Source organism: Musca autumnalis, unplaced genomic scaffold (assembly GCF_047663935.1).
Source record: "Musca autumnalis isolate F117 unplaced genomic scaffold, ASM4766393v1 scaffold_2, whole genome shotgun sequence".
Taxonomy (NCBI): Eukaryota; Metazoa; Arthropoda; class Insecta; order Diptera; family Muscidae; genus Musca; species Musca autumnalis.
This window is the reverse complement of record NW_027411755.1, coordinates 178,317,810-178,331,008: the sequence shown is the minus strand read 5'-3', so window position 1 is coordinate 178,331,008 and position 13,199 is coordinate 178,317,810. Positions and strand designations below refer to the sequence as shown.

Here is a 13,199-nt window from a genome sequence, read left to right as displayed (position 1 = left end):
TGAGAATTCAAAAGGACTTTGGCCTACGTAAAAAGTATTAAAGAATTTCTGCTGAATTTTGTGCATAAGAATTTTGAAAGGATATTGGCTTCCATAAAAATGTTTTAAGAACTTCTGCTGATTTTCGTCTAAAGAATTATAATCTGCTGTATTAATTTATAAGGCCAAGTTTCTATCGAACGCATGCATCGATTTTCTAAATCTATTGGCGATATGGTCTATCCATATCTTCTGTATTCAACGTCTGGATAAAATTTTAAAGATTTTAAGCAATCACATCCCAGCTTTTTACTATTTTCCTGAATCTTCTGCGAAAAATGGATCAATACAAGGCTACTATGTCAAACAATTAAGCGGAGAACATCATCTAGATTAACTTCATCATATATTTAACGATTAAGTTTTATTCTATAGTTAATTTTAAACTTCTCAACACATTTTATTCCCCCTCAAATTATTCTTGTCAAGATTTTCAAGGTCCATTCTGCAAGCGCTTGTTGAAAAGGATAATGAAAACTGTAAGTATTACATGGAATATACATAAACATACATATTTTAAGTATTTAGTATAAAACAAATGTGTTGAGTGGTCAAAACATTTTTTCTTTTAAACGCAATACTGTTATTATTATTTTTTTTATTTACATTGATATACGATAAATATTCTATAAACCGTTATATTCGCGTTATATCAATCCAATCGCGTTATTTGTTAAATTATACTATAAAATTTATTTTCACGGTTAATAGTTGTAGATATTTTTTTTACAATATTTCGTTAATAATCTTTGTTTGGAATTAAACGTTTAAAATGAATTTATAAACAGATTTCGTCTTATTTTTCCACGAAATTGAAGGATTAGGTTAAATAGCGTTTGGGCTGACAATAAAAGTTAGAAAGTCGGCATGGATGGGTGGGTTATTCGGCTTTGGGATGACATACAACATCAAGCTATCCCTGTATCTTTTTCTTTCCGAAAGAAATAAGTTTTCTCCCTTCAATTTGCACTTTTAAGTTGATGCTACCTAAAAATTTTAATTTTTCTTGATCGACCTAGACTGATTCCTTCAGGTAAGAACACCCCCCATTAGCCCTGAGCACAGCCGGAATAAAAGGTAGCGTTGGGCCTGAAGGAATAGGGTCTGTAGGGAAGCGGGTCGTCACAATGTTGGTTACAGGAAGAAGTGCACCTATAAGCACCACCTTTGAATTTCTTCTAATATTCGAAGAAATATTAAAATATCCAAAGTGTGGACGAACGCAGTATTCGGTTCGAGCTCTCCAGGCACTACATTTGGTGCCATAGGGGTTTTTATACCCTCAGCCTTTAGGCTAAAGAGGGTATTTACACTTTGATACGACCAAAAATGTGCCTCATAGAAATAATGGTTTTAGACCCCAAGTATGTTTGTACGATATCCGTTTCAGACAATTTTGAGTAGATCTAGCAATGTCCGTCCGTCTGTCTGTCTGTCGGTCTGGCTGGCTGGTGCGCACGATAACTCTCGAACGGATCAATCGATTCGGTTCAAATTTTGGGTATCGAAATATTTTGTCCAGATTCGATTTAAGTTCGAAGATGGGCCATATAGGTCCACTCCTTCAGGTACCTCCCCCACAAATGTTCAAAAATTGTCGCAAAACTTGTGCGCACGATAACTCATGTAGGGAATAACCGATTTGGTCCATACTTTGCACATCGTGTAATTTCTACCAAACTTAGATGAGGTTCCAATATGGACTCAATCGGTCCACTCCTTCGGGTACCTCCCACACAAAATTTCGGAAAAGTTCTGTTTAGGACCTGGTCTCGAATCGCTTTGATTTTTGTTTACGCAAGTTGTATTCGCTGTCCTCTATACGACGCTGTAAGTTTCATTAGGGGCAAGTCCATACTTCCTGAGAAAATAGCCTGAAAGTTACAAAAAACCCTATGACACCGTGTGTAGTTGTTGGAGCGCAAGATAACTCTCGAACGGATCTGCCGATTCGGTCCAAAATTTGGCTTTCGTAATATTTTGTCCAAACTTAGTTCAAGTTCAAAGATAGATTATATCGGTCCACTCCTTCCGGTACCTCCCCCACAAAAGTTCGAAAATGTTCGGAAAATTTGTGCGAACGATAGCTCTTGAAGGAAGTAACCGATTTGGTCCATATTTTGCACATTATGAAATTTCTACCAGACTTAGATGAGGTTCCAATATGGACTCAATCGGTAAACTCCTTCGAGTACCTCCCACACAAAATTTCGGAAAAGTTCAGTTTAGGACCTGCTCTCGAATCGCCTTGGTTTTTGTTGTATCATCTTGTATTCACTGTCCCCTATACGAAGGTACAAGTTGCTCAGGGGCAAGTCCATACTTCCTGAAAAAATAGCCTGAAAGTTGAAAAACAAACCCTATGACACCATGTTTATGGGTGGAAGCGCAAGATAATTCTCGAACGGAAATGCCGATTCCGGGCAAAATTTGGCCTTCGTAATATTGTTTCCAAACTTAGTTTAAGTTCGTAGATAAGCCATATCGGTTCACTCCTTCAGGTACCTACCCCACAAAAGTTCGAAAATATTCGGAAAATATGTGCGCACGATAACTCTTGATGGGAGTGACCGATTTGGTCCATACTTTACACATTCTCATAATATCTACCAGATATAGATAAGGTTCGAATATGGACTATATTTGTCCACTCCATCCCGCACCTCCCACACAAAATTTTGGATATGTTCACTTTAAGACCTGCTATTGAATCACTTTGATTTTTGTTGATGCAACTTACATTCGCTGCCTCAATTACGATGGTAGAAGTTGTTTCAGGGGCAAGTCCATTCTTTTTAAGAAAACAGCCCGAATGGTGTAAAAACCCCCTATGGCACCCCCATGGTGTATGACGGTCCATTCCTTTAAGTACCTTTTCCGCAAAATTTTTGAACTTTAATACTAATCAACATTTTTGTCGGTTCATACGGCCAAAATTTTGAAACCCCCTAAATACATAAGTTTTTTTGTGAAAAAAGTGTTCCAATTTGCACAGGCTGAGGGTATATCTCTGTCGGCAAAACCGACTGCTACTTTTTTACTTGTTTTATTCTGAAGTTGATGTAAGTATTTTGTACTCTCAATGGGTAGAAAACCTCCACGCAGAATAATATCAATATAAAGTGATTTGCAACAGTTAAAATATTCTACTCCTCCAAAGAATAAGACTTGACGTGGAGCTTAGTACATTCATAAACGAAAGGAAACTAATTGTTCCCATTTACTTTAATGCAGTTCGTGGTGGATGCCCTCCTCCACTGGAGGGTACAAAAAGTTTGGCCCCGCGAACTTAACGCCGTTCTTACTTTTTGAATATATAAATGGAACGTGCAACAGGAAGAATGGTTGCTAATGATCAGATCTAATACACGTTGAGTCATAGCGGATACTTTGGCCAGGTTGTGCCATAAAACGAGATGATTACTTGTTTACGGTACGCATAGTGCAAAGATATCAAATAGCATGACATTCATCATTGACATCATTGGGGAGGGAAAGTAAATGGTCGTTATGCTTAGAAATCCACACTCCGTTCGGCTTAATGGACAAAGAAGAAGATCACAATAAACGTGGATTTTAAAAGATTTTTGGAAGAACCCATAGACCTTAATGGATGAAGTATTGTAATATATTTTAGATGACCCACACGAGAAGTGGCGTCTTCTAATATTTTTGGAAGACTTATTTGTCCCGATTAACATACATGACTAAAAGGTATTTCTAAACCATTTTAAGTTTATTTTTAAGTTTTTATTTAATCATTCAATGAAATATAGACAATTCCGATTTCCACTATGCTAAACAAGCTTAACCATAGTATACACCAGGATATCCATAAGTATAGGCAGCAGGGTAACCGCTATAATAAGCCTGAGGTGCTGGTAATGGTTCAGGATTAGCAACTGGTGCTGGAACGGCAACGGCCAAAGCCATTAAAGCGGCAAACAACAAAAAGAACTAAAATGAAATAAGATTTTTGTTTTGTTAAAAAAAACAGCAAAAACTATTAACTTAAATGCTACCAACAATTTTGAACATTTTTGTGGGTGGTTGGTTGATTGTTACTGCACGAAACTTGTGAACAGAATACATGCTGATCACGCTGCTGCTGGAACTATTTATAGTGGATTGTATGTTAAATTATTAGCTGTTTGTTTTGGAATGATTTAAGTGATCCTCTGGGAGGAGGATGAAGTTGCATTAATTAATTCAGTGACTAATCACACTTATGCCGGACTTCATTTTGAAAAATTATTGCATTGATTTGTTTTCGTTAATTTTTTCTTGAAACTCTTTTAGAATTTTAACTATCAGACACTATAAAACTAGTCGAACAATAAACAAAAATTAAATTGAGGTGTGACAGTAGATTATGGTGTCATCGGCCAATTTAGTTTAGATTAAACATGGATAAGACAACTCTTAGATATGACTAGGATGAAGGATTTGTTTCTGGAACGTAATTTATGAGAATTCTAAAATTATAGACCATCCTATGACAAACATACACGTCTATGAAAAAAGAAAATCATAAAATGAGAACTTTCGCGAGGTAGAAAACGAAGGTGTTGTTGTTGCCGCAGGGTAAATATCTGGTCAATGGTGGACTTGCCAGGTCAGCCGCAATGGTATGTTCCAATTATTTCGTTGACCATGGGCTTTAGCCGGTGGCATAATATCCCTGACAATATCTTGTAGGCGATAGGGGGAAGACTTATGCCCCTATAGTTGGAGCATAAAGTCTTATCTGCTTTCTTATGGACGGGACACAGGATGCTCAGCTTCCAATCGTCGGGTACGCGTTCTTCTTGCCAGATGGAGCTAACTAGCTGATGCATACACCTTATCATCGTGTCGCCTGCGGTTTTAAACATCTCGGCTGTTAGGCCATCAGCTCCTGCTGCCTTGTTATTCTTCAGCCGGTTTATTGCTGTCTTTACCTCATCTTGGCCGGGTGGTATACATTCAATACCACCTTCTGTTATGGGATCTGTGGTATCTTCGTCGACTTCGCTACTATTGGATACCAACAGTTGGGAAAAATGCTCTTTCCATATCCTTAGCACACTATCTGTATCAGTTACCAGGCATTTTCCAACTTCATTCTGTCTCCTGTACATCTCGATTTGTTCACACTCCCGCTTTTCCATACTTTTTCCAGCAGAAAAGACGTTTCTCCTCTCTCCTTTTCTCCCGATACCTCTCTCGTGCGCTACGCGTTGCTACTGATTGTAAAGTAGCCCTATATGCCGCATTTTCCTCTTCGGCACGACGCTGGTCATACCATGGATTCCTTGGTGGAGGTCTCTGGTATCCAAGTACTGATTTTGCGACTGTGTGCATGGAGTGGGCAATGTTTTGCCATTGTCCTGATATGTTATCGGGACGAGGAGTGCTTTTATTAAGCAGTTGGGCCAGTTAAGTGGAATATGCTCTGGCTATCTGTTGTGATTGCAGCTTACCGATGTCCAACTTCCGTGTTGTGTCTGTTCGCACTTTGCTTGCCGCTTTTTGACTGGTACGTACCTTTGCTGCGACAAGGAAGTGGTCCGAGTCTATGTCTGTGCCTCGGAACGATCGTACATCCAACACGCTCGATGCATGTCTTCCATCTATCACAACGTGATCAATTTGATTTCTTGTTCTTTGATCTGGCGACAGCCAGGTGCCCTTATGAATATCGAGATGCTCAAATCATTGTCAGATGTTTCGCTGTGAAGACTAAATTTCACGACTGTTGGGCCAAAGGTGTTCTCCTTTTGGCATTAAAATCGCCCAGTATAATTTTAATGTCATGGGCAGTGCAACGGTCATAAGTTTCTTCTAAGCGCTCGTAAAATATATCTTTGGTCTGTTCGTCCTTGTCCTCAGTGGGAGCATGAGCGCAAATAAAGCTGATGTTGAAGAATTTTGCTTTTAATCGAATTGCAGCGAGTCTTTCATTCGCTGGGGTGAAGCTGGAGACGAGATGTTTTAACCTCCGACTAACTACAAATCCGCAACCAAACTCATGCTTTGTGTCATGGCAGCTATAACACAGTGCGTCACCTTTAGGTGTTGTTGTGACGCCTTTCCCGTTCCATCTTATTTTCTGTATGGTAGTAATGTCGGCCTTATACTTTTCAAGTACATCTGCCAATGCGTAAACTGCACCTTCTCTATTAAGAGTGCGAACATTCCAGGTGCATATTCGCAGAACATGGTGCTTAGAACGTTTGCGGGGTTCGTCAACTTTAGAGGGGTTTGTTTTTCTTTTCTTTCGTTTTATCATAGTAGGCTGTTTTTTCTAGGGGAGGGCTACTAACCCGACGCCCAAACCCAAGTTTTTTAACGTTCTTATGGGTGGAACAGCTATCTTAATTCCAAGTTTCAAGATTCCAGCGCTATCCGTTCAACCAAATCCAAATTGTACCAAATTTAGTACCATTTAGAACTTTTCGTACCCATAATTACGAATTTCTGAAACTACCTCTCAAACCTACACTGCAATAGTAATCCTAATTCCAAACTTCAGGATTCCATCTCTATACGCTGACCCAAATCCAATTTGTACCCAATTTAGTACCATTTAGTACTTATCGTACACACCAGTAAGAAATTCCAAAACTAATTCCATACATCTATCCTTCACTCCAACAGCTATCATAATTCCAAATTTCTAAATACTAGTACCATTTAGTACACATAAGTACGAATTTCTAAACCTACCCCCACATGTCAATCCTTTAGAGTAATTATAATTCCAAATTTAAGATTCCAGCTTTATCCGTTGATCCAAATCAAATTTGTACCAATCTTAGTACCATTTAGTAATTTTCGTATACATAAGTACGAATTCCCAAAACTACCTCCAAAAACTACAACTACATCTATGCTACACTCCAACAGCAATCTTAAGTCCAAATTTCAAGTTTCCAGCTATATTCGTTAATCCAAATGCAAATTGTACCGAATTTAGTACCATTTAGTACATAAGTAAAAATTTTCCAAACCATTTCCTTATATCCACGCCACTTCCCAACCTCGATTCCCATACCAAATTTCAATATTCTAGCTATATCCGTGCAATATATACAATTGGTACTAAATTTAGTAGCTTTTAGTATTTTTCGTACACTTATGGTTCGAGTTTTCAAAAACCATTAAGGCCTCAATCTTCAAAATACCGGACATCGGGAGGTACCGTTCTATGGAACCTATATGAATGCGTGGACCTATACCGACAAATTTGAGGTGGAAAGTTTTACACCCTTAAAGAAGACAAGGTACCAAATTTCAGCCATTTCGGTGGAATATTGAGGTCGCAACCTTAAAAATATCGCAAATCGGGGGGTAACATTCTATGGGGGCTATAAGAAGACGTCGACCTATGCAGAAAATTTTCAGGTGTAATGTTGTATACCCCCAACGAAGATTTAGTACCTAATTTCAGCCATTTAGGTGGGATATTGAGGCCACAACCTACAAAATAAAGAAAATTGGAAGGTATCCAGCAAAATTTGATGGAAGTGATTCCATGAGATGCCATGACTTCACTGGATCTTTTGCATTGGTTCAAATGAAGTCGTGAACGATCCGATCTTTTTATCAGCATTTGAACCCATTCAAAGGAAGTCGTGAAAGATCCGATCTTTTCATCAGCTTTTGAACCAATTCAAAGGAAGTCGTGATAGATCCGATCTTTTCATCAGCATTTGAACCCATTCCATCGATCCAATAGAGATGAATTTTGTGTTTTTATTTATTCTTTTACTTATCTTAGATTTATTAAAGCTATGTAAGTTTATTACGCTAGGAAGTCCCAATCATTGAGCAAAAAATAGAGTCAGACTGCAATCTTTGGTATTATAAAAGTTTCCTTGTCTGCTCTAGAGAGCCCTGCTCTACAAGTCGATTTGTAGATCCCTACAAAACAAAAGAGTGTACATTTCCAAAATGTTCGTAAAATAAACTTCACGAAATAGTAATTTGCAGTTAGAGTCCATGTCGAAATCTTAACTGGTGATGGGAACTGAAAAACCTTTTGTAACATGAATCAATCGATCAGTTGCGGAGGAATTAAACTATTTTGCGAGTAGCGGCGGTGCTTAAACTGCAACAGCTGGACGGCCAAATGTAAAGTATATCAATAAAGTTCTCAACCTGTCGCTAGCCACACACATCGTTCCCGAAGTCTGGAAAATATACCAGCTACTGAAGCCTAGCAAGGATGCCAGCAAAGGTGAATCGTTCAGACCAATTTCGCTTTAGTCGCCCGTAACAAAGATTCGTGGGGCTTTAGTCCCCCAGCATCAGAAATAACTGTCTAGTTGCCGATCAATAACATGGGATCCGCAAGCAGCATAACAACTGCGCTGAACGTCATCTCCACACATATTAGTTGAGGACTCAATCAAAGTAAGCCGTGTGATAGAACAGTGATAGTAACCCTTTGAGACTCTCAAGCACTCCACGCTGTTTGAGTTCATCGAGCAGACTACGCTCCAGCTAAGTTTGAAACGTTGGATAATAAATTATAGTTTGGACGCCTGTCGTGTGTAGAATTTAGGATCAAGATGTCCGAGACCCGTAGAGTGAAATTTGGAGTTGTCTGAGGTGATATTGCAGGAACTGTCTAACCTATAACGTATGCGGATTATTGTACGATCTTGGTGTCAGGTGCCTTCCCTGATGACATTTGTGAATGGCTAAACTCATTTTTGTCTGATCTTACCACCCTTTTACACGCGAGGAATATACAAATATCAGCCAATAAATCTACGGCCACTTTGTTCACCAATTGGGCGGCAGAGTTGAGAACAATAGAGTTGAATGTCATGGTCGATGGGAGCAGAACCAGGATCAACAAGCCTATCAAGCAGGTTTAAGTAGTATTCACCTGAATGCAGTAGCAGATTCAAGAAAAAACTATCTATCGTCTGCATGCGGTCCTCGGAGAATATCCACCATTTATCTTAGCTGTCAGGACAAAGCAGAGTATTTTTGGCTCAATACGCACGGGATGGTGCTGCCGTCTAAATTTCTATAGGGCAAGGTTTCATGATACAAAACATCTGCTCAGCGTCAAATCTACTAACAAACTTCAATATGTAGCCACTATTATTTCATAAATTACTTTGAATAAATAAAAACGCCATGAATATCATATTTCAATACTGCATTTTCCGAACAATGCGTGAAAAACGCATGCCAAAGGGTTGGTGAAAATGACATGCAAAGATTAGCGAAAATGCTATTCTAGGGAATTAGTTAAGATGACATGCCAAAGAATTGGTATAGATGCCATGCCAAAGAATTGTTGAAGATGCCAATCCACCGACTTAGTGGAGATGACATGCTTAGGATCTGAAAATGAATTGCATCTTTTGGGGGTCACGCTCTTGTAAAAAGAATGAGTGAAGATGCTAAAAAATGACATTCCATTTCAAATGCACCCATTCTTGAATAGCATCTTTGGCATCAAACATTTTGCTGGGTACAGTTCTATGGGGGCTACATGAAGACGTGGACCTGTACCGACAAATTTCAGGTGGAAAGTTTTATACCCCCAACAAAGACTAAATACCAAATTCTAGCCATTTAGATGTGATAGCCTCATTATCAAATTTAATTATACCCTCCATATTATGGTGGAGGGTATGAAAATGGAAAGTGGGATGCACGCCATTTTATTTTGCATCATTGTAAAGGTGATATTTTCTTCGTCGATTTGCTTTTGGAATAACCCTATTACGTAGAACCGGTGATATTAGCACAAGAATATAACGCTGAATTTTCTTCCACATATGTAAGTTTTTTTTTGCCAAGTTTTACTGCTGAATATTCCCGACCATCAACGAATTCTATAGGCTTCTTTCCCTCTGGGACTCGCAATTTCCTAATTTCCTTACGATTCGATAAAAATTGCAAACTGTAGCGTGATTGCAAAAGGATAAAAAAGGCATGTATTATCGATTATTGTCCAATGTCAATTTACTTTGCATCTTCGTGCATCAAGGTGAACTTTTCTTCTTCCATTGACAGGCTTTGTTTTTGGAAAACAACCAAGTAAAACTGTGATATTCGCCATTACAATTGAAACACCAAAACTGAAAACTTGGGTTGGATTAGTGACTATTGCTATATATCCGTTGCTTGACTACCTACGCCAACCTACTTTACCCTGTTGTAAAAGTGAAGTTTTCCACTTTCTTTATCAGGCTTCGCTTTTGCAATACTCTTGATTAAAGTGGAGATATTTGCATAAGAACAAAACGTTGAATTTTTCTCCACATTAGTTGTTTGCATCCTGGTCTACAAAATCTTCCTCTCTGGGATCTCCATCAGCCCACAAAATTTCGCGACGAAACGATCAAAATTTCGACCTGTATTGTTATTACTAAAAAAGGACAATGTGATGTATTACCGAATATTGTGATATATCCGTCGTTTGAACACCCACGTCAACCTACTTCGCATCATTGTAAGGTGAGATAGTATAATTTCATAGTCAGGCTTTACTTTTGAAAAGCCACCAGCCAAAGGTGTGCTATTCGTCATTAGATTTGGAATCCCAAAAATGAAAATTTGGGTTGGATAAACGACTATTACGATATCTCCGTTGTTTGACCACCAACGTAAAGGTGACCTTTTTCACGCATTAGAATAAATCCTTGACTTTTTCTCCACAAAAGTTTTTTTGCCCATTTCGACCCCTGAATATTATCCGACTATAGCCAAAATTAATAGGCTTCTTCCCCTCCAGGACTTCCATCAACACTCAAACATTGTTGACGATCCGACGAAAATTGCGACCTGTAGCGTGATTACAAGATTAAGATGGACAGACGTACAGACGGACGGATGGACGGACGGACACACATAGCCAGATCGACTCAGCTCGTCGAGACATTAATTTTCATATATATGAGTATAGGTCTACTACTATTATTTCGATGCGTTACCAACTTTTTGGCCAAAACAAACTTATAATGCCCTCCCCACATAAAAAAATCCACGTCTTTTGTTGCCTTCGGGTTCTTCTAAAATCTTTAAAAAATCAACGTTTTTTGTTGCCTTCGGGTTCTTCTAAAATCTTTAAAAAAATCCTCGTTTTTTGTTGCCTTTGGGTTCACCTAAAAATCTTAAAAAAAATCAGGTTTATTGTTGCATTTTTGCTCTCCTAAAATCTTTAAAAAATCACGTTTGTTGTTGCCTTTGGGTTCTCCTAAAAATCGTTAAAAAAATCCACGTTTATTGTTGCCTTTATGTTCTCGTAAAATCTTTAAAACCCCACGTTTAGTGTTGCCTTTGGGTTCACATAGAAATCTTAAAAAAGTCCACGCTTATTGTTGCCTTTGGGTTCTCCTAAAATCTTTAAAAAATCCACGTTTATTGTTCACCTTGGGTTCTCCTAAAATCTTTAAAAAATCCACGTTTATTGTTCACCTTGGGTTCTCCTAAAAATCTTTAAAAAAATCCACGTTTATTGTTGTCCTAAAAATCTTTAAAAAATCCACGTTTATTGTTGTCCTAAAAATCTTTAAAAAATCCACGTTTATTATTGTCCTAAAAATCTTTTAAAAATCCACGTTTATTATTGTCCTAAAAATCTTTAAAAAATCCACGTTTATTGTTGTCCTAAAAATCTTTAAAAAATCCACGTTTATTATTGTCCTAAAAATCTTTTAAAAATCCACGTTTATTATTGTCCTAAAAATCTTTAAAAAATCCACGTTTATTGTTGTCCTAAAAATCTTTAAAAAATCCACGTTTATTGTTGTCCTAAAAATCTTTAAAAAATCCACGTTTATTGTTGTCCTAAAAATCTTTAAAAAATCCACGTTTATTGTTGTCCTAAAAATCTTTAAAAATCCACGTTTATTGCGGTCTTTGGGATGTCCTAAAAAACTTTAAAAAAATTCACGTTTATTGTGGTCATTACGTCTTTCAAAAAGTCTATAAAATTTGATGTTTATTCTGATCTTTTGGCACTCTAAAAATAAATAAAAAGCCACGTTTTTTGTGGACCTATTGAAAACCTTTAAACATGTCCACGTTAATTGGGGTCTCTACTTCCTTAAATAATCCTTAGCAAATCAGAAATCAATTATTTCTTTTTTAATGCATTTAATTGAACGAAAAAAATATAAAAATACTTATGTTAAGACCAGAAATAATGTCCTCCATACATAATCCTTCGTCCATTATCAGGATATCAATGCCGTTGTTAACTTCGTTTTATATTTGTCCTTTGGAACAAACCAAACAAATCAACCATAATAAACAGCAGGGTAGGCATAACTATAGGCTACAGGATAACCGGTATAGAATACTTGTGGTTTTGGAGCAGGAGCAGGGGCAGGATTAGGACTGGCCACTGGAGAGGGTGCAGCCATGGTCATGGCCAACAGAGCAGCAAACAACAAGAAGAACTACAGGAACAGAACAAAATTAATAAAACAAATTAAAATCCATATCCGAATGCTAAAGGCAACTAAACACTCACGATTTTGAACATTTTGTGTAGCAAGAAGATGAACACCTGTTAAACGTTTTACAATGAATACTTGTTTCAATGCCGGCGAACAAATGTATTTATACCCCAAGAACCAATTGACAACGAACATGCTGCAAGCAAACAAGCCTTTTTTGTGGGACAGTGGACAAAAAAAACAATTGTCCACAAAATTGGCAATATTATGTCATTAAGTCTGTACATTTACTAACCTGCAGCAATGGAGGAGGTTGGGGGGACCGCAATATCCATCTCTGTCACTGTATTTAGGGATAAGCTTTAGCAATGAAATCATTACTATCATTTGGCTGTCACCATCATCATTATCGCCATCAACGCCAATTTTGTTTTTTTTTATCCCATTCCTTGTATAGCTGTACAGATGTGTGTGTATCTGTGTGCATGTCTGGTGCATACGATGTGCCCAAAATTTTTGTCCATTTCAATTCAATTCAGATTTTCGATATTGCCTCAATCAATGGCAACCACCAAATGCAATCAGCATAATATTTCACGGCAATGAAAAGAAAGACTTTGTGTGGATTTTCCATGAAAGGATTGCATCTAATTAGGGGAGAAATTTAATGTTTGGCGATGTGTTTTGGAATCATTGGTGGTTGTTTGTATTACTTCGATTTTACCGAAAATATATTGGAGTTTGTAG

General features: G+C 37.7%; 1 protein-coding gene across 1 annotated transcript; it reads right to left on the bottom strand.

Annotated features, from left to right (window-relative positions):
- Positions 1 to 12,127: 12,127 nt before the first annotated feature.
- Positions 12,128 to 12,597, bottom strand: LOC141393214 (uncharacterized). The gene is made up of 2 exons (XM_073966177.1): positions 12,527 to 12,597; positions 12,128 to 12,452 (listed from the first exon to the last, which is right to left on the bottom strand). Exons 1-2 carry the CDS (start codon positions 12,536 to 12,538, stop codon positions 12,291 to 12,293), a joined length of 174 nt encoding a protein of 57 aa, XP_073822278.1. The 5' UTR covers positions 12,539 to 12,597; the 3' UTR covers positions 12,128 to 12,290.
- Between the last annotated feature and the right edge of the window lie 602 nt (positions 12,598 to 13,199).